Raw genomic sequence first — 22955 nt, forward strand, 5'->3', positions numbered from 1 at the left:
GACAGACGCATTCTTTAGCAAATCTTTCTTCACCTAAAATACTGAAAATTGTTCTAAGAAAACTCTCAAGTTTCTTCAGAAAAACGATCAACTAGTTTTAATGAGGCTGAAGCAAGATACTGTTTGCTTAGCTAAAAATCAACATGGAAAATTAGCTTATATTTGATGAATATTTTGTATGGCACTCCTACCACGTAGGAGTGCTTTCCCTGCTTGGTTAACAGACATTACTAACAAGTTTCCAGTTTCTTAAAAAAAAAAAAAAAAAAAACCTGTAAAAATCCTAAAATTGCATCACTGTTTTAATTTGTACCCTGTTGAGCTCTTGCATGTAAATTCATACTTAAGTTTGCCCTGCTCTATTGCTGTTAGATTATAAATGCACGCAAGATCCCATCCATGTTGTATGCCACTATGCGCCAGTTACCTCATTAGAAGTCATGTCTGCTAAAGACCAACAGTTGAGGACGAAAGCATTTTCTTTAAAAGATAGTGCTTTACATTTTTTCTCAGTGATTTACTCTAGCTTTTCCTCCCATTTGCTACAGGAATTCTAGGCGATACATCACTTTACTCTGTACTGTTAAGCATGAGGTATGGTTTCAAAGTCCATGACTCCCTTCCAGCTCATACGTGCTAATGTTTGTGAGCAACTATTTATTAATTAGGAAACAGCTGCCATATTTCAGACTACAATCCGTAGCCTTGGATACATATGCTTTTCAGATAGGTTGTAAAAGCCTTCATTTGGCACTTACCAAAGCTCCGTGTCTTTGGCTCCCTGTCAGAAGGAAATGGCTGTGAAGTGTACAAAACCTTATAACCACAGGCTACAGGTTATAACTTTAGAACTAAAGTACAACTTTTACACCACCTTTAGCATACTCTACATCTTTTTAAGAATCAAAATGTCAACAGAATATCAGTGTATCTTATACATCTGGCAATGATTGTAAAACAAATGTTCCTATAATTGTATTTTTCTTGGAAAAGCTTTTTGCAGCTCGATCAACAGAGTCAGTTTTATTATTTTGATAAAATCTACCTCATTAGTCCTGATGTGCAACAATAGATATGCTGGATAGCAGAATAGCACCACTAGCAGGTCTTTCATGATTTTCAAATGCCAGCTATATGAAGTTACTTGAGACATAAATTTAGAGTAAGGATATGTCTTAGACAAAGAAAAAAAGAGTCACCCTCCATCCCTCAAAACACACACACCCAGGCTGCCTTTTCCATTATTTTGCAGGTCTAAGCTACTAGCAGGGTTTACTCTGCAGCTTGATGTTGTTTCTTGCATGCCCATTTCCACAACAACAGAGTAGTATGAGTGGATCCTTGCATGTAATAGAGGACACACACTTACCATTTGATCTAACTTTACTCACAAATATGTGATGAAAAATTAGAGGTCACAAATATTCCTTCAGCTTAGCCAGTGCAATTGCTGAAGCCTTTCAGATTTCAGTATGCACTGCATACATCCGGCTTACCAATACCGCATCTCAGCTAGCAAGCTTGGTGCATTTTTAAAACAGAAAACTGAAAATGAGAAATGCTACAAGACTGATAGCCTTTTAAAAGCAGTATTCTTATCAAGTATTTTCAATCACAACATTAAATCACAGAAATCTGAGCTTTCTTCCCCATTTCCAAAACACCTGAATAGACCATTGCTTCCTTAATCACATGCCAACCAAAAATATGTATGTATATACAAGCAACATTTTCAATCCTGAGAAGTGTGTAAATATATGCACACATACACGTATGCACACATGTATTTATGAAAGGTATTTATGCAGATGTGTTTAAGAAGCATAGAGCTTGCCAAGAGGCTTATAAATAAAAATACTGCTCTGCATCTAGAAATTGTCAGACACAATAGTTTAAAAAGTTTGATAGGATCTGTACAAAACTAAAAGGTGTATGTTTTTCTTACATGTGAAAGAAAACTTCTTAGTAACAAATTCATTCTAAAAAGGATATAAACACTTCATTGATAAATGCATACACACACAAAAGTCCCCCAAGATAGGAAAACCTGGGAGCTACAGACCACTTTTTCTTAGAATAATGTCACATAGTGATCCTGAGCAGGCCCCGACCTATGCTGTGCTGCATAAATTCCTTGGCCACGGTATAAACTTGGCCAGATAATTTTAACAGACGGGCCGGCAGGCAGCTCCTACTTGCTACCAGCAATTACATCTCCTGGATATCCTTGCTTTTATCAAAAAAAAAAGCACAGCACCAAGTTGGCATGTGAACTTCCTTTGTTTGATAGTTGAAAAACTGAACAGAGCTGTTTCTCATTGTATGAAAATCCTACAATAGCTCGAATGACCAAAAGGGGGAATCTTCTATACAGAGGGTTTGCTTGTGAATTAGAAACGTATTTTGATGATGTACTAACTTGGAGTTCCCACCATTTAAACAATGCAAAATTATTTCTACTATTTGTGTGTGCTAGATATTGATTATTTATTTGAAGTGGAAAGGAATCTGCTGTCTTTCTTTGGAGACCCAAGGAATCATTTCTCCCCCTCTTCAAACAAACAAAAAACCACAAACAAACAAAAAATCCACCCCCTTCCCATCCCATTTTGAATATTATAGGTTTCTCTCATACACAGGCATCACCCTTCCTCCCGCACAAAAGCCTAGCTCAAGTTCTGACTTTTACTAGGGAGAGGACCTGGAACCATCAACTTACTGCTTCATCACCTACACTGAGACACCGGGCAAGATACTTGATATTTCTACGCTTTATATTTGCTAATTGCAACTTGCAAAGTGCATTTATCTTTGCTCAAACATCTGCAATGCTGAAACACTTGAGAAACTAATATAAAATTGCTCGGTTTCTTAAAAGTACCATAAAACCTGTAGGAATTACAGTTATTTCTCTGTATTTTCCAACTTTTGGCAGGTGGCTAAATATTTTCAATCCTTTACTTACACAATCCTAGCACTGTAATAAAGGGTTTTAACATAACTAATTCAGAAAATTTCAACCAGGAACGTAATGGGCTTTAAAATACTGTTTTGTCTGCTTCAACACCTATGTCACCTTTGCAAAGGTCAGCTGTTTCCTAGTTCCTTCAAGTTCCCCATTTCTCAAATACCCAGTGCTTACCAGGAAAACCTTCAAAAGTGATTCTGTCCCCAGGTACTGCCCCAGGTGGGGGAGCCAGAATTTCCACTTTTTCTGGGGAGCTGGCACACATCACCATTGCTTGAGATACGACTCCTCTCATCTTCGCAGGCTTCAAGTTACAGAGTAGTATTGCCATCCGATTCTGCATCTTGAGGGAGGAAAACAGAAGGATTTGAATACTTAATTGCCTAATGACTTAAATTATTTCATTCTAACAAAAGAATTACAATGAAGGCACCTTAACTAATACAAGAGAAGCACAAAACAATAGATGCATGATTAAAATGGTTGCACACTAGTACCAAATAACATCTAAACCACGTAAGAATTAGTCTGAGAATACCCAAGATGTTATCAAGGGTGAATTGTGATACACTTATCATGGATACATAAAACGTGAAAAAAAGAAGTCCCAAAACCATATGATGCATTTCACCCACATTCCATCTTTACTCAATCTAAATCATCACTTCAGTCCACTTTCAGTATAGTACGATAAAAGAATCTCCATTTAAAAAACACTCTACAGATTAGGCTAGCTCATAGATAAGAAATTCTTAGTGCCCTGGAAACATACAGGTGTTTTACACAGTTAGCTAGCTCACTTCAGTCTTATATTCTACCTTATTTAACCCAAATGTTTTGAATTTTTTGAACTGCTGAAAACAGTTGTACATACCGTACACTGCAATTTGTTAGAGCAAACAACTATAAAACCAGATTTCTTCTCTGTCCTTGAATGTTAGTAAAAATTATAACAGTAAATGAGAGAAAAAAAACTGATAGAGGGAATAGTCGCACTTTAGTCTAGAAAACAAAGCACACTTTCAAACTGAAAAGAAATTAAACCCAGAACATCCTTGAGACAGAAAAATGTATGCCTTTAATCCCATACTCCTAATGCACGCAGTATATAACCATAAGTAATTCTAGATTTGACTTTGTGCGTTTTTTCCCAACATCCTGGTAGAATGAAGGAGAAAGCATGGGGGAAAAAGAAGCAAACAAACTAAAATAGGGAAAAGTTTCCTGATGCTTACTACACAGAAAACACAATAGTTCATACTGGAAGTACAAGTGTTAAATTGCTCTTTAAGTAATCCTTGAAGTTACCTGTATAATTGATTGCTAAATAACTATCCCTCTATATCTCAAAATGAGATACTGTGACAGACAGGCTAATGAATGGGAATTAAAACTACTACACTGATTGCTTTTAAGACAGAGTAAGTTGCAATGACAATAGCAACAAAAAGCTCTCGTCAATTTCTTCTTCTCTTTTTGTTATGTTTAAGATACTTGCCCTGCATCCTTAGTCCTTCACTTCTGATCATTGATGTGAGGCTCTTAGATCAAATGGGATTTAAGGAGGTGAAAATAAATAGGGAAAGAAAGAAACAGATACTTGAGAATTGTCTGAATTTCAAGAATGATTGCCTGAAACAGGCCTTGTTGCTAGGAGCACATGGAGATCCACTTCAAAAAGTCAAAACCAGTGGCAGAAATACTGCCAACTTCTGCAAATGTTTGAAAATCTTCTCCAATTCTCACCAGCTACTGCTGAAAGAGCTCAGTATTAGCACAGTCCACTTCATGTTTCTGCACCGTATCCCTATTACTGATGACATGTTCTACATGTGATACCAGAAGGTGCAGCTTCCAACTTGCCTTGACCATCAGCAGTGCACAAAAACCACACTGTACTGTACATAAATGCGAGAAATGTTCACGCCTACAAGTGACTTACACTGCGTACTGAAACGTGAATGAAGATACACGTTTTGCTTCCCAACCTGAAGTAAAATCAGATAATACAGCCTCAAATAATGTTGCATTACAGTATCAAACACAGCAATCATAAATAGCTTAATCTTTGGTAAATTATGTTTCTAGTACTTGCTATGATGTATACGTTTTTAATTAAATATATGGCAATAGTCACAAGCCAGGACTCTACAATGTTGTACGCTGCAAAAACACAAAGATGGAAGCTCGTCCCAAAGAATTTACAGAGACCTGCTAACAGACACTTGCCAAAACAAAAACCAGACAGAAACTGTCCCTGATGAATGTGCAAGAATGACACCTAGTTTTCTGTTAATGAGTATTCTGGATTATTTATTTCATACAGAAAGCAGAGTAAAGAGAAAGGACTGCTACTGTTGCTACATTCTCAACACTTTGTGTCCCTAACTTTATTTAGAAAAATTTTTAAGAGTTTTTTTTTCCCCAAATGCTTTCCCGAGAGCAGGCTGCTAAAAACAAGCAATTTGAGCAATTTGAATTTGTGCCTACTGCAAATCCAGTAATTGGATACTATTAGGTGACCAGTGCAGAATAGTTATCATATTCAGTCATTTTTTTCTGATCAGTAAATTTCTGTATCCTAAAAACCATAAATATAACTTTAACTGCCTCCTGCATTTGCAGCCTCACCGTGGGGAGAGGGCATGAATAGGGAATGAAAAGGCATTTGAGAAAGCGTAGCATTTCCACACTAACATCAATTCCTTCACAGCCAGTTTGCAGTCGCTCAGTACAACATTCCTTTAATTGCCAAGCTTGCACTTGAATGTAGAAGCCGCCTTCAGTCAACTCCTCCCTCCTGCTAACCCTCTAGAAGAGGGTGTGAAAGGAAAGAGAGATCTTAAGTCTCAGATTGTCAAACACAGAAGTGGACCAACTGAAAAAGAGGCAGACCCTATTCCTGCCAAGGGAGTAAAAAACATGTTTTGTATTCCACAGTTGTTTAAGCCACTTGCTGACAGGTATTTTTAAGTTAAATTTACCTTCCCTTCGCTTTCCTCTCTGCCAAAAATTTCAATGGGCTATAATGAGAGATGGAAAGCAAAGGTTTCAACAGTCTGGATGTTGGCAAAACCTTCATTACAGATTCTCCACTACATACTAGAAAACCTAAAAGGAGAGTCATATCTGCTTAATTTATAAGTATAGTGTGTAGCAAAGGCATTACAGAGGAATCAGAATAAGATCCCAGGACAGAAGCACTGAAAGGAGAAAAGAACTAACTTGAGGGAGGAGTACTTTTCCTTTTTTTGACTAATGTTGTTAAGCCCTACTCTCACAATTTTATTTTTTTATTACTTTAAAAACCTTATAGCAGAATGAAAACACACCCTATAAAGAGACAACGATCACAATTCCTTTAGGAAGGGATAGGTTCTCAGTAAATAATGTTGTTAATACCTGATCCAGAGGAACATGCTTCACTAAACCACTGACGACAGTCCTTGGACTTGCTTCTCCAACATCCACCTTTTCAACGTACAGAGAGTCTGCATCCGGGTGCTTTTCAGCAGTAATGATGCAGCCAACACGAAGATCCAGACGAGAAACATCTACAGGCTTTGAATCGCTACTTCCAGCAGCAGGCTGCTGTTTCTTTTCCTTCTTTTCACCTGTTGAAGGAAGTTCAGTTCAAGAAACAAAAATTAGTATAAAACCATGTATGCGACTATTTGCAAGGGGAAAGTGAGCTACCGTCTCAGAATCAAGTATAAATCCAGTGCAAAATGCAAATGACAAGTAAAGAGTTAGCACCTCTACTGCTAGTTTCCAGAAAGGAGCCATCTTACACCTTCCAATTTAGATTGTTACTACATGTAATTTTCACTGTAGGACAGAGGTGTTTTCTTGCTTGTAAAATGAAGTCATCCTGACCTTAAATGTAGCTAAGATCTAAGTGACAAACATGCTCTGCCAAAGGCCATGTTGATAAGCCTAATAGTACTGCTTTAATAATTAGCAATTAACAAAAAGTCTTGCCTTGGTGTTTCACCAACAAATGAAACTAGACAGTCATAAGCCATCAGGTTACAAGCGCTTCACGAAAGCTCCTGACTGCTGGCACTGCCAAGTAACTGCAACTGAGGTGTTACAGTTGCAAGGCAAATCAGCAACCCTTCAAGATGACCTCAGCTAACACTATTTACTCCCCAGATAAACCAGTGTGTGAGTATGCTCATAGCTTATGAAATTCCACTGATGAGTCATAACTCCTTATCCAATTGTAACACAAGGGTTTGTTATCACCTATATATATACTGTATACCGTAAAACAGGAGTTAAGCAATATTCCCCATACATTGCTTCCTATTTAGACATTCCTTGAGATAATCAAGCTACTTCCAGTTTGTATGTAAGGCTGCCCTGCTTGAAAGACGTTCATGACTTGCTTAATGAACAATAATCTGTAGGGGATAAAGAAACATGTAAAAAGTGCTTACTTAAAATAAGCATATTCTTTCATCCAGCGAAATGTATGTATTACCACAAACCGAATTCCCTTCATCAGCGTGAACTAAACTCCCTTTTCTAGGGAACAAAAAGCAAAAGTGGACACAGCAACCAATGTGGTTCACGATCATTGCTCCAGTGTAAGTATAAAATTCATTCCTGTGCTCAAAGATAGAAAAGCAGCTTTTTTTTTTTTTAAACTTAATAGCTCTTCAAAAATATTTCAGTGCATATATGACGAATTAAAAGTACTAATGACTGAGCTTTATTAATTTAAGTGTAATTATTGTGTATCCCTATGTTAAAGAGAAGCTGAAAAAAACGTCATCAATATAGTTGACACTTAATGCATGAGATCATTTTAAAGACCCATTATCTTTATCCTTTATGTCATTTCTAATTGTTCTCCACTTAATAGCATTCCTCTGCAATAGTCAGGAGCCAAACAATTACCTTCTAGCACCCTATTTCTCTTTAGGGAAAATGGAACCTGTCACCAAATAAAAAAAGAGATCACAGGGAAACATGTCTGTACCCAGCACACACACAGATGCACACAACAAACCCATTCCAATGCTGTGGCTAAGGAGAGAGCTGTTCTCTGGCCAGTGACAGAGTCAGCCCAGAATCAATCCAGAGAAGCATCACAGATGAAGGTTGTAAGAAGTGCAAGGAAGAACATGGAAATTACCAGAGAGGAAACAAGTGAGGCAGGTGACAGAAAACAAAAAGGGGTTGAGATATTCTGTAATTTTGTCATTTTCCAAGACTAAAAACCAAATTTTACATGTTAGCTACTTTGCTAGTTAATTACCATGTCTACAATAAGATGTTGAATTCCACAGAATTATCCTGTTCAGGGCTTCTATTTAACATTTATGCTATACTTCAACTTTTTCCAAATTCAGTATTGGAAAAAGAGAAGTCAAATAGATTACTTTCTAAATTTAAGCTGTTTACACAGGATAAGGGGAAATTCAATACAGGAAAGATTTCTTTCTCCTTTCCAAGCCAATACTTGTTCTGTAGACAGCGATTAGTAGCAAAGAACAGTTAATTGCCTGATTAACATGTGATCTCTGCTCAGCTTTCATTTTACAGCTACATAAAATATTGACGTGTCATATGCTGAAGTACACCAAAAAATATGAAGTAGTTTATAAGCCTGCACACAACTCATCAGGAAAAACAGGTAAATAAATCAAACACATACAGTGCCCTACCACCATAATATACAAGCTCTGAAAGGATATACAAATAAGTTCACAGCAAATTAATAATAATTTGCATAATATAATGACTTTTAGACATGTTTAATAAGATACGTACCTACACTTTTGTGCAAATGTAACATATTCTTATGCCTTTTTCTCTCTTAATAGAGTTTGTTAAAGAGAAGTCAATACAGACAGCTGAAAAACTAAAAGCCTCGTATAAGGAAGCTATCCAGTCTGCCAAAAAGTGCTCTGAACTTCGTGTCCTTGTTCTCCCTTTGGTTTTTGGGGTTGTGTTTTTTTTCTTGGTGGTAATGGTGGTATGTGCTTATATTTGTTTTTTAAATAAAGGAGTTCAGTAATATTAAAAAAAAATTGGCACGTAACCCACCTAAGATTTTTCAGCTTGATGGCCTTAGATTCAAGTACTTCCAAGATTTTAAGAGTTAGCACATGACTCTTCCTACCATGTCTACATGAACTGTTTTTTTCAGTCCCCAGAATGATTTAAAAGTACTTCCATAAATTAAATGGCTCATGTCTATCACAGTTAAGAAAAATTAAAATACCTTTTTTTTCTACTTTTTCCTTCTTTTTCTTTTCTTCATCTTCACCTTTAACGTGATCTTTTGGGCCAGGAGATGATGTAACTGCTGTGGGTTGTGGATCACCATCTGCAAGCGAAGCTGTAGAAACAGCTGTACCAGGAGGAACTGCGATCTGTTTTACTAAAAATTAAAATTACCCAAGTTAGAAAGGGTACTAAAACTTGGAACAATGCAATATTTTAAGTTCCCAATGTAAATGAAAAAGTAGAGACTGAAAATTTTGCTTAAAATGCCTAAACAATCATAACTGCTGAGTAGTAAAGCACAACGTTACAGAGCAGATATCAGAACTCAATTTATATATGACTACTCTGATCACTTGCTATGACGTTAAGAACAATGTCTTCAACGACATACTTTTTAAACTGTGAAAAAATGCTAAATACAAGAAAATACAAGACTACAAAAAAGACTACAAAGTCTTTTTGTAGCCTACTTCAACATCTAGTTATCTTCACTACTAACTCCTTATTCTTCATTTGGGTTTCATAGAATCATAGCATATCCTGAGTTGGAAGGGACTCACAAGGATCATCAAGCCCAACTCCTGGCTCCACACAGGACCACCCAAAAACCGGATCATGTGTCTGAGAGCATTCTCCAAACACTTCTTGAACTCAGTCAGGCTCGGTGCCATGACCACTTCCCTGGGGAGCCTGTCCCAGTGTCCAACCACCCTCTCAGTGAAGAACCTTTTCCTAACACCCAGCCTGACCTTCCCCTGTCCCAGCTTCCTGCTGTTCCCTTGGGTCAGTTTTGTTTTTGTGTTTGCCTCATTTAGCTTTTAGCTATTAGCTCATTATATGTAAGACTACACGATAATTTTCTCCCAATAAAATTAAATTTAATAGGGTAGTCAGATCACTCCAACTCTTTCTTCTGATTAACTAAAGAAAATGAGCCTGAAAAAAAATCATTCTAAGAAAGTATCTGCAGCCTCGCAATTATCTGTTGATACCACACCTTCTTAAATTCTCCATGCTTCGTTTATATTTCTTTTTAAATTGCTGATAGTAAGATGATTTCCAGATTTATATATCTCACCAGATGACAACTTAAGAATCACCTTCGTTCTACTTTCTACTCTTCAAAGGATATCATTCTATTAACCATATGCCTTCTATGAACACCATTTAACAAATCATTCTACTGAGTAACCATTATTAATGACAAGTTGGTTAATCTTTCTGGTATCACTATTATACTGTTCCACATTCTGCACACATGCTTTTTTTTACACCTTAGACATGAAGTTTTCTGAAGAATTGCACCGAGTTTATTGATACCTGCTCTCCAACACAAAAAAACTTGCACAAGTTACTTTTTTCAATCACTTCAATCAGATTTATACAAAAAATGCTTGCTGTTTTGCTTATTAGTTATAGAAAGACATTATTAAAAAAAATCTGGAATAAATCACTTGACTATGTTCTATGTTCATCAGATTTCTGTGCTCAATCGCTTAATATTGTCACAGCCAAAACACACTAATTTACTGCAAAATAAAAGATCTGAATTTCTACTATCTTTTAGATAAAAAAGATAAAAAGAGTAAGGAAATTAATATTTTGCTTGATACGTATCTTTCCTTTTTTATGTTCTATAAACCCATCTTGGAAAAATCTATGTACCCTAAGACTTTGCTCTCAGACATAGTAGAAATTTTGCAAAATATCTTGTCTCTGTCAAGAATTACTGTGGACTAACATATGATGGAGAAATATAAACTAATGGTTTGGTTTAGTACATGAAAGGGCTTTATTCATACCAAAAGGAGGAAAAACAAATCTGTATTTATAAAATGTTAGTCTTTTTGAAGACTGAACGCGTTGTTTTACCAGTAAACAGTCAGTATGGTTGAATGCTAGCATCTAGATACACTGGGTACTATCTTACCATACTGACAGCTTGTGTAAACATAGTAATAATTGTTGAAGGTAGAAAAGGTTTTCTTTGGAAATAATTTTAAGGAAAGCATGCCACATCTGAAACAATTCAGTTTCAATCTTCCTTCTGTTTTACTACGGAATTATATAATGATGGTGTGAGCTCAGCAGAGCTACACAGAAGAGTGCAAAGAAGGAAAAATAATGCAATGAAAGGTTGTTCTTACCAAAGCATGACATCAAAATTCAAGACACTGTTTCTAGTTTTATACTGCCACAGATTTTCTAATAAATCACTATCTGTACATTGAACAATGGCTCAATTTTCCATAGGGATTTCAGTAGATAAAATTACACAACACTATCAAAAAGTGTCAAAGTTTCAGCCATTTTCAAGGTATTGTGAGTGCTCATAGACATCATTCAAGTTTGGGGCTCATTATAAAAGACACCACTACAAAAACATACAAAGAACCAGTTCCATGTCTGATAAAGATTTGGCACATATACCTGTTACACTTGCAGCTTACTAGAAAGTTGGAAGTAGGCAACTTCTCATAGGCATGGAATCTAGGAAAATCCAGAGTTTATGAGAGATGCCACAGTCACAAAAAGATAAAGAGGTAGTAAGATAGCACAAAACATGACCAAAAACTAGATCTAATTTGTGTCAAGATAGGACTTCTTTCCCCACCTCCATTTCGAATTTCTGCCTGAATCAGCTCTTGTTTCAGCCCTTCGATTTCTTTCTTCAGTTTAGCATTTTCCACACGAAGCTTCTTCTCTTCTCGGAGCGATGCCTGCAAGACTAAAGTTGACACTATATTAAAAACAATAGGCTTCAATAATTAGCATTCATTACTTGGCAAAAGGTTTTGTTTTTAAGAGAGAAATGAAATGTAGCGAGCCAAATACCAAAAAACTGGCAACTTTCAAGAAATTTATTACTACAGATATTTTTAGAATTTTTGTTGTTGCTGTTAAAATTGGCATTTTCCCCTTTTTTTTTTTTGGAACATAATATTTATTTACTCAAGTTGCATCTTAATATAGTAGTTTTTCAGTCTCCTTAGTTGACTCACAAGAGGAAATTCCAAGAAACCTACTAAAAAAGCAGCTTAAACATGTTTGTAATATGGAACACCTTCATTCACTGATACTGATCTGTGTAAAATATCAAAGTTGATGATATTCTTTAGAGAATCCCATAGTGGTGAAAAAGCAGTAACACATTCATGCAAACTGATAGTCTTATACCCTTCCCAAGTGCCTTTCTCCCCCTCTAAAGGAGAAGTGTCATATATTGCATTTTCATAATCTCTTTGTGTCATTGGTCTTCCCTTCATTCATGCTTTTTTATTTCAGAATAAGCAGCTTCAACAAACCCGCAAACCACGAGACAGTGAAAAGGTGCTACTATTACAAGCTTGGTCTTTGAGAACCCGAAACACACTTGAAATGCTGACAGCACGAATGAAGTTGTCCATGTTCTCATTTTTTCTGATGAGCATTTAATGTTAACCACCTGGCTAACAAGCTTATCATAAGACAGAGAATTCCTTACTAGCTTTCTCCTTGAGCAGAGCAACTTGCTGCTTGAGGTATTCAATAACTTGATCGGCCTCTGCACCCTTCTGCTCCAGTCTGTTCAGCACCGCATTGTTGGCTGCCATCTTTATCAAGAAACGGGATAAAAACCTAGACAAATAACAGATGGTCTAAAATTAATTACTTCTTTATGTAATTAATGTTACCAACCCTTACCACATGAAGCAGTTCTAAAAGCAGTTGCTGAGTAAGAAAATTTGCTAAGCGAACAAGCTGGGCTCCCACCTCCTAATGCAAAGCCTAAACAAAAAGCTATGTTAAACAGAATCTGATGTTTGACAGCTGCTTTCAAGTATTTTGGAAGAAAAGCAACTTTCTTCCCAGCTGCAGAAAACATGTTCTTGCTTCATGAAACAGAAAAAATTCCACCTTCTGAAAAAGAAAGGTTTAGAGAATACCGCGAATATGTGGAGGTGGGGGGGGGAACGAAATAAAAGGGAAAAGGTTAGACTGAAGAACAACGTATCCTGGTTTTATCTGACAAAATTATGAAGTGTACCCAGAATTTTATTGAAGGTAAGGAAATAGAAACGTTCCACAAAAGTTTCCAAACTTTTCTAATGAATTGATTCAAAAGGTATGAATCCTTTACACGGTATGGTTGTGCATACTTTCACCGTTATTTCACTTTTAAAGCAGAATTCACCAGCATTTTTAATCCTCTCTGACTAATGTGACTTTTACTGCAGGTTTCTAGCTTCAGATTTATTTTAGCTCTGATTTTGATCATCTCATTTTGTTTCCACTGCAATGGAAGGTCAGGCACCCAGGTAACAAATTCAAGAAGCAGGAAATACAAAGAAAAGTAAGTGTAAGAAAACAAATAAATGCTGTCTAGTTTTCTTTCAGGATGTTCAGTTTCTTTTACTGGGTTCTCTAATATTCCAGAAACTAGCTATGCCTTGTGTACAGCCCTTATTTGTTCAGTCCTTCCAAACATGATCCACTTTCTTCCCTGCAACATTTGCATCTAAACCTAAAGACTCAAGTATTAGCAACAGAATGATGAAATACAGTCACTCATATCTGCAACATGGTGTTTCTACCCTCTGCCCAGGACCTAAAAGATAAAAGAATCCGTACTAACAGCTGCCTTATGTAAATCAACAAAGAAAACAGATTATAGGTGGGAAGAAAAGATGCCCTGCAGATCTTCACAAGTAGCAGTGAGGTAATTCCTGTGAATTTGCCCACGAACTGCAACAAAGGGAAGAACTGGTAAGAAACTAGTGATCCAGATCCACACGCTGGCTCCCAAACCTTATCAGAGCCCCCAAATGCCTCTTCTCATACCGAAATGGCAAGAAAATTTTTCATTTTATTGCAAGATTATTCTGACGCTCTGACCTAAGTCTGCTTTAACATGCGAATGAATATACTCTGTTGGGATTTGCAACAAAAGTCATACTGATGACAAAACAGTTTTAAAAGAACTGAAAGGAGGTGAACAGATACCACACTCATCCCAGTGACAACACAGCACCTTTTGCTCAGTAGCAATTTATATTTCATGACTGATCTTCTACCACATTAGAACTCGGTTCTTTAGAGCTATACATCACCCCCCCTTCCCCCCCTTTTTTTAAATAAAGGATAAGAGCTGACAATGAATTGGGTATAGTGTAATTAAAAGTTCTTGAAGGAAAACTTGTAAAGCCAAAGAGATACAGTAGTCCAACAGACGATATATGGGCTATATTCTTCCTGCAAGTGATGAATGAACAACTATCTTGCCTTCTTTGCCTTCTAAGACAGTGGAAGCCTGTTCGACACACATCAGTTTCCTAAAAGATGGAGGAAGTATTACTGTCATCACACCTTCCCCCCATCCACAACACGTTTTTCTTTTTAAAAGCAAGAAAATCTCATGGATAGAAGAGCAGCAGGAATCACCTTCATGAGACAGCTAAAGTAATTTTAATACTCAAATTCATCTCTGCAATGAAATATATTTTTTTCCATGTGCAGCATGCAGGATCTATTATTTATGAAGTCTGAAAAATCCTGAGGGTTTTAGAAAGGAAAAAAGCGATTCCAATAAGTTACTGATTTAGATATCAAATGGAAATAAACATAAAAATATTATGGCACAACACAGCATAATATAAAGCCTGGGGTATTACTGTCTGCATACCAGTAAGATTTCTTGCAAGCTCGATAATCTCTCAGGGGAGCGCAATACTAACAGTGGAAACTTTGCCAACAACAACAGAAAATGCTACTAAAACTTCAAAGTGAACAGAATTGGTACATTTGATAGGTTTTAGCCAAGTTGGCTAATGAACTGAAGATCTGGAAATAAAGTTACATGATTACAATGGGTAGACATTTTCCCACTTGTCAAATAAATTTCTGGAGACCTAGTATTGTAACAATAACACAAAGGAATAGGTATTTCCGATGCTAATATAAAGAGCCAACAGGCTGAAATCACTGCTGCACAGGCACATGAACCCATAAAGCAATGTGATAAAAATGCATCCAAAAAGGGCACAATCTTTTTTTTGTTTGTTTCTAAGATCCATCCTTACTATAAAACACAAAACACATAAAAACCCATCAGTATTGCAACAATCAAAGGTTAGTCAATTTTTCCCTTTCCCCTCTGTTATCCTGCCCATACCACAAGAAAAACTAGTGGCGATACAAAAATTAAAAGAATTTAAAAATGGCAATAATATAGCGCAATGATTTTATTTATTTATTTATTTTTAACCAAAAACAACGGAAACTGAAGTCACTTCATACAATTGTGTCCCTTCTTCATATACAAAAGTTGTGGAAAAAACAAGTAAGGAGTTGCTACAGCAGTGGAACAGACCTTCTGAAAAGGGGGACCAACTGGTTTACAGCCAGAAAAACTGCTTAACCTCAGACCTCCGATTCCTGTTTTGTTATCTGCACTGCATCTGCACTGCCCCAGACCTACTGGGCAGCAGTAATAGAGCTCCATTTTCAAACATTTGTGAAGTTAGGTATCAGTATGTAGAAGTGGTTTCATTTCTCATCATTCTATTTGCTAACTTCAAAGAGCTGCCCACCTTTTTCCAACAGAAAGCACAGCTTGCTGGGATCTTCTAAGTAGCTACAGTCCCCCGACATAAGAAAACAGGCATTTTTCTATGTTGTTTCCCAAGATCACCCAATGTGGAAGGGTCCCAAAAGTAGCAAGCCTCAATACTAGCCATATAGTACAAACTATCCCAAAACACCAATGTTTTACAAATACTGGTTTAGCGAAACTGGCCCAGATGTTAGACTTTGTCCAGATCAAAAAACAAACAGACCAAGACAGTAAAAACCTAAACCTTGGTGTATCTTACTCTTCAATATTAATATTATCTGCTTCTAAAAGCAACAAAAAGCCAAAACCCCAATAAAACTAATGACAAGATTTAAAACTTAAACTCTAAAAATTGTTTTTGGAATCTATCCCTAGTCCGAAGATGGAACCAATTACTTTTCACTTATTGGAAAAGCAATCACTTAACCAAAACCCAGGAATTGGAAGCCAACTGACTCCCCAAAACTAAAATAATTAGCTCTACACATTCCATCTTCCAGCTGCAGGTTTAAAAACAAGTCAGTACTTTCAAGTACTCAGCTTTTTCTTGCAATGCTTTGTTAACACCAACACACAAAGTAAGATTACTAACTGTATTCTTACCTGTAAGTCAACACGTTCCCTGTGTATGCTTTGAGTACATCTATGACAGTGATGCAGCTTTTGTTTTAGCATTTTTAAGTCAGTAAGGTTTTACGCTCTTTTCTTACAGCCATCTCATTTCTTGTTCTCATTCTTTCCTACAGGCCTTAGTGGAACACAACCAAACGCCGTGTGATCACCCTGGGCATGCACTGAGACAAGGAATTCATCAAGTAACATACAATGAAATAAAATCACCACAACTGCCTGCTTCTCCTCTCTTCCTCTCCCATTCCCATCGGGAGAAGTAGCCCATTAAATGGAAAGCCAAGCCAAGACCAACGATGAGGCAAGGAGCCACTATAGAAGAAAGTAAACGTTTATAAGAGCACATTCACTTTTCAGTTGAAATGCTCTGTTCATACTGAAGTTTGTCATTATGAAGCAGTAGCTGCAGGATTAACCTTATTCTTAAAGTTACCAACGCTCCAAAGATTATTCAGCATTTGAGAAATGTTATTAAGTTCACTACTAACAAACTATACAAAACTATTCATGGCAACTTCTCTCCCTAAGCTTTTGATCTCAAGCCTGAAGTAGCTCTCGAACGAAACCCCTTTTCTTCTTCCATGAGATATCTCGAGACGCACCATGGTTTTCAACTTGTATAGCAGCATGCTCTACTTTCTGTAAAAGACAGAAAGCATCAACCACCACTTGGTTTCTGCAAAGAGTGTGTTCAAAGACTTCTTTCTGAGCATCTTTTTCTGGGATGGTCATTTCTGGCAGACAATCTTACAAAAACCCATAAATATAACAGAATGTGCCAGCTGTTTGCCAGATTCTGCTTCCCTGTGCTCTACACTTCTATGAACTGTCAGGACACAAGGTGAAGCAGATTTAAAAATCTCACATCACACCTTTTTATTCCGTAGAGTAAGGAACAGTAGTGATCAGATCAAAACAGAAGAAAAATAGAGTGAAGATAACTCGAAAGATCAGTGCAATGAGGAGATTGTTTTACTTGCCCCATATTCTCCTGCCTCCAGAGAGTCAGGATTCATGCTTGAAAATGAATTTTCTCTTCAAAGTTTCTCCTAGTTCCTGATAAACTATGCCAGACCTGATGCTGTAAACATTTTTGGATGAGATTTGATTCACGTTTTCGGTATGAGAAATTGGAGCTTAATTTTCAAAACTACACGACTTTAAAAAACTAAGGTAGGCCACAATTGATTACTTCTGAGATCACGTCTTAGTTTTCACTTGGCGGTCTCCCTCCTTCAGTCAAAGCACAGAAGATCAGCAGCAGCTTCAATCTGTCATTCGGGAGGCAATGCTCCATTACATTTAGCTGCACACTTTGCAGTAATGCACTTTTATTGCTCGCCCATTTTGGAAACCAGCTGTATTTAGTAAGTGCCAAGCATGTGCCTATTCCTATTGCTCCATTCTCTTCTCAAAAGGTTTGGGTCTTTCACTCGATTTTTGTTACACACTGAAAAATGCGGTCGTGGCGTTTACACCCAAATATTCCATCTCAGGAAACACAATTGTAAAAGACTGATTCTCCATCTTTTGAGGCCTAAAAATATTTAGAGGTATTTCTCTGAAACTGCCATGATCACAAATTTTCACCTGTGGAAAAATATAATTCCTCAGTTGCAAAATAAAGTAAACTAAGAAGCTGTTCACAGAGCTTTCAATCACAGAGAAACTTCAGAAAACGTGCCTTTCAAGCCCATATACGGGTAAGCTGAAGTATCAGTAAATACCAATGATACTGAGAAAGAAAGCAAGTATCTCAGATACTAGACCCATTTTTTGCATTGCTTGCAACTCCTTCATGATGACCAAAGCCCTGGTTTGCTAGTTCTAATACAGCAAGAAGACAAAACCCACCCCATTACACTTAAAGATCATCTCACCCACATTGAAAAGACAAACATGTATTAAGACTTAACTACCAGCTCATCTCTTTCAGAGCATACGTAGCTAGCTCTGCAAGGAAAGAACACAGGTTTCCCGAGTCTCACATTGTCAAAGTAAATTTGTATAATTAAAAATATGCCTTGGAACCCTAAACATGGAAATGACAGAAAAGTAGATGTTCACCTAGACTCTTCTCCACATAAAGGAAAGGAGACGTGCAAATGATATTTTTGGCATAATGATAGCAAACACTGGAATGATAGCAAACACTGGAATGATAGCAAACACTGGAATGATAGCAAACACTGGAATGATAGCAACTAGCAATGATAGCAGATTTAAAATAAAGCTGTACTTTCTTACGATGCCAGAATTCTGAGCATTATTCATAATTTCAGTGTAAAAACTCCAAGTCTACAACTGATTATTAAATCAACCATTACAGAATCTCATTTTTGACTCACAGTACCAGATCAGTGATCACCTGCCAGGTACTAGAAGCGTGGCACTGTAAAACATGAAATGAAACTTTAACCATTATCTTGTATTTTGCTAAAAGAAAGAACACAGCTTTTGAGAAAAACAGAATTACAGCCTAAGATGTAAGAGAATATTGTAAAGTAAAGAAATACAGTTTTGTAAATTTATCAGTGCAATTTTCCTTGTTCTCCCCAGACAAGTGATTGTTTTGACTAGGGCTTTAAACAGCCGAGCAGCCCGAGTACTGTTGTTGTTATTACTGTTATTTCTGGAGCACTTAACTACGCTTTTTAAAGTATTCATAAACTATAACTCCTGTGTAGTCAGTATTGAAAGCAATTTGCCAAGCAGCAAATTATTAATCAAAGTTGTACATTTCTGCCATATGTTATTTCAACTCTCATCTTTTGTACCGAGACTCAGAATAATTGCTTTGCAGATTTCCAAACAACTAACATGTCTAACACCGGCCATCCAAGAAGCGATGCCAGCCCTAGGAAATGATTTGCTGGCCCTGGAGACTACAGTTCAACCCTTCTGGCTGCCAGATAAATCAGGCTCAATCCCAGCTGCAGACAGGTCCTTTAGTAGTCCTAAGAGCCTACCCCTCCCTATTTTAAAGGGCTGTAAAGAGTAAAAACACACACAAGCAAACCTTTTCATATTGAAAAAATAGCACAGCATGAAAGCGTTTTTTTCTTTTTTTAATGTGATGGAACATTGCACAAAAAGCCCATCCACTGGCAGCAATTTGGAGGCAAGAGAAATTACTCAAGTAAAGACTATTTTTAAATATGAAGACAAGTCTTTCTTGAAAAGGAAGGATGTACCAAGGCCATGGCCTAGTCACATCAATAATGGGACAAGCAAAATCCAATCTATAACAAGGACTGCCTGAAGAAATGTGTCAGTTATTTATTATAACAAATGAAAGTAGAAGCATGAGATTTCTTTAAGAGTATGGCGACAGATGTCATTCGAATTCAAATGCATCTTTTAGAACTGTATGGTAGAGATCATTAGAAACAGAAAAAAAGTATTTTAGTATTTTGCTCAAATTCGCATTTCAGGATTTAGTAGATGCTACAACATTAATTAAGTGCATCACGTCTAAATACAAAACAGCTATGGCATTCAAAGGCTTAAGGAAAGTGACAAGTACTTGCAACTTCATTTAGACTTGGTCTGTAAGCCTGTGCTAAATTTGTACTCGGGTTGATGTTTCTATTACCACTACTTGTCTCAGCCCTATTCCAAATGAACTTTGTGCTCCTTCCAACCTCTGAGAGGACACCAAAGCACTAAAAGCAGAGACGTGACTATTAGGAGTTCTGTCCAGGTTAAGGTAAAAGTCATGAGATTTGGATCAGGCTTGCAACAAAATTCTTTGTGGCTACCAAAAAATTGTCAGTAACAAAGACAGGATACAAAGCTACAAGAAGCTTAATTTACTAATGGGAGAAGAGTGCCCAGTAATGCTTGGGTGGCTCAGAGCACAGCTGAAGAAAAGCCACTTCTGTGCACTGCTCAACTTCAGCCTCGACAAGCTGTGCGCCCGCTACAGCTGCCAGGTCTGCTGGAAGTTCACCAGGTTCATCTGGTTGTGCTTTACAGCGCACTCTGAAATTTAAGCAGCAGCTCCTATGCCAAAACAGTTGGCCAACCTCATGTATTTTTTCAGCAGAGTATCTTTTGGATCCCACTGCATTAATATTTTAATAGCACTGTAAGAATCGTACAGTAAACCATCACCACGTGCAGAAGGAATTCTTACATAACTCCTGCGATGGAAAAGATACACCACCTCCAACACGGTGCCTTGTTTTCTTGACCTTAAGCAAAGATTTCCAAACCCTAAATGCATCCAGCTATTTGGAACTAAAAGCTTACATCAAGTTCTTTTACAGTTTCTTCATTTATTTACAAAAGCTTAGCTTTCCAAAGAACAGCGTATCCAGTGGATACCACTGAATTAAAAAAAAAAAAAAGAGTAGCTGACACGCATGCCTCAAAGTATCCCTATAAAACTTCCTTGACAGGTGACAGACTTCACAATTACAGACACACACACTTGGCTTATAAGTTCAGAAACATAAGTGGACTCAGCTGCATCTGGACAAGTCTGCGGGGTCAGCATTTGCCACAGAAGAACTCGAAGAATCTGTACTGCTGTTCATCCTCTGGTGCTTTACCAGGGAGTGAAAGCTTTAGGTTACTGTCATAGCTACACAGTGAACTACCCGTAAATCAGATGGATTTCACTGCAGTTCTGGTTCTTCTTCTGCCACCTGTTCATATCAAGTAGAACACCATTTCTTGGATATATTTATTGTTTTCTGTAACTTTATCCTAAAAGAGCAAGTGTTCACACTACCTGCTTAATTAAGAACATGAACAGCAGTCATAAAAAGGTAAAGAAAAAATGTTTATCCCCCCTCAAGATTAGTCTCACTTGCAAACATACACGTTTTTAAAATACCTCTCAAAATCCAACCTTTTTTTTGGGGGGCTGCCTGCGCAATAAGGATACCAACCCTTGTCAGAAACCCCAGCCACTAAAATGTCAACTTAGAGACAGCCTTTCCTCAGAAGTCTGAAGAGTTTGGAATAAAGATATCATTCATCAATGTATTTCATGTCAGCAATAGGGTACAAAATAATTGTATTGGTTGGGTAGTGCACAGGAAGACTGACCCCCTTTAAATTTACAGGAGTCACATTTTAATTCAAAATACTCCCAGTGTCTGAAAGCTGCCTGTTAGTAATCTTACACAGTTCAACCGTGATAAAAGGGAATCTTGCAAATCTTGACTTTTAATTAGTGTCAGTTTTTCTATATGTAGAAGTAATATCTCGGAGCTCTGCTAAGACAAAGCAGGATTTAACTGTCCAGTGAACGCAAGCACAAAGGTTAAAAATAATCATTATTCATTCACAAAAGCATTCAGCAGACATCATGCAGATGGTACAGCAGGAGGATCAGTGTTCTCAAACTACAACTGCACTAACAATTGCTAGTATTTACTGAGGCAGAAACTTTAGCTCTTCTTTATGTGAGCCAAATAAAAGCTGAAGAAAATTATACTTGAAGATGTGCGTGTATGTGTGTGCACGTCTGTGTGTAATCAGCGCAGGAGCAATGGCAAACATCACTTAATGGGGAGCAAGAAAGCTGCCTTTAAAGAGAAAAGCAGTCCTTGCAGACCTTTGAACCTGCAGTCACAGGATCGCAGTTACCTAAGCTAAACCCTCCCACACATATTCAACTTCCCTGGTTCGTTCATCACACAGACAATTGCACTTTCCAGAGCTGAATTTAATCACTTAATACAGCAGGACAGTATTTTAATGATGATCTTTCATAAAGATACTAACTTAACCCATGCAGAGAAAATTAATTATTCAGCTGTAGAGTGAAAAGCCAGAATTAACTTTTAAATTTGAAGCAGGCTGACAGCAACTAATCCCCAGCAGCAGTTACGTGTCTCTTGAAAAGTGTGTTCCCACAGAGTATACCACTTCACATTTTGGGCATCAGGGCCGAAACACAGGTGTCTCCTTTAATCACCTATAGAGAGAAGAGACTTAAAATTCCTACCAAGTATCTAAGAAATCTCCAAATATAGCTACTATGTATTGTAGCTAACTAACTATTCTCCCTTTTGAACCAATGATTTTAACTTATATGCAGTTGAAATCTACAGAGCATTCCTCCCTGTAGCAATGAAAGAACTCTGAAGAAGAGTTTTCAGTAGATTTCTATTTCTGCAAATGAAGACTTTGCTAGTTTGTGAAAGGCCTCGGTTATTTTCTGTATTCTAAACTGGAGGGGAACATCAAGAGTTTCTTGGAGTACCTTCTAGCTTCTCTTGTGCAACTCGGCTCTCACAGGACAGTGCCCCCATCTACTTTCCTCTGTCAATTTAATGTTGCATGTATTCATGAGTAGCTTCTCACAAAAATGCTCATGTGCTGGTACCAAAAAGATCTGAAGTAGGAAGGTCAGAGTTACTAAAGATCTGGTTTTATGAGCACTTGATAATATTTTTTCGAAGTAACTACACTCAGCAGTAACTACACTTGTCTTGACACAGTTCAGACCAACATGGTTTCTGAGTGAATAGTCCGTCAGTCTCAGTAAACTTCTGGACCATATCACCT

At 37.2% G+C, this 22955-nt stretch overlaps 1 protein-coding gene across 2 annotated transcripts in view; it reads right to left on the bottom strand.

Annotated features, from left to right (window-relative positions):
* The window catches only part of AIMP1 (aminoacyl tRNA synthetase complex interacting multifunctional protein 1), a 35732-nt gene that overhangs the window by 4289 nt on the left and 8488 nt on the right, over positions 1-22955 (bottom strand). For both annotated transcript variants that reach the window (XM_083835562.1, XM_083835563.1), the window contains 5 exons: positions 12693-12826; positions 11823-11936; positions 9204-9362; positions 6371-6582; positions 3143-3311 (listed from right to left, as the gene is read on the bottom strand). In XM_083835562.1, coding sequence (XP_083691688.1) covers positions 3143-3311; positions 6371-6582; positions 9204-9362; positions 11823-11936; positions 12693-12826 — 788 coding nt within the window. Of the gene's footprint in view, positions 1-3142; positions 3312-6370; positions 6583-9203; positions 9363-11822; positions 11937-12692; positions 12827-22955 lie in introns of those variants that run through there.

This window comes from Anser anser (assembly GCF_964211835.1).
Source record: "Anser anser genome assembly, chromosome: 4".
Classification (NCBI taxonomy): Eukaryota; Metazoa; Chordata; class Aves; order Anseriformes; family Anatidae; genus Anser; species Anser anser.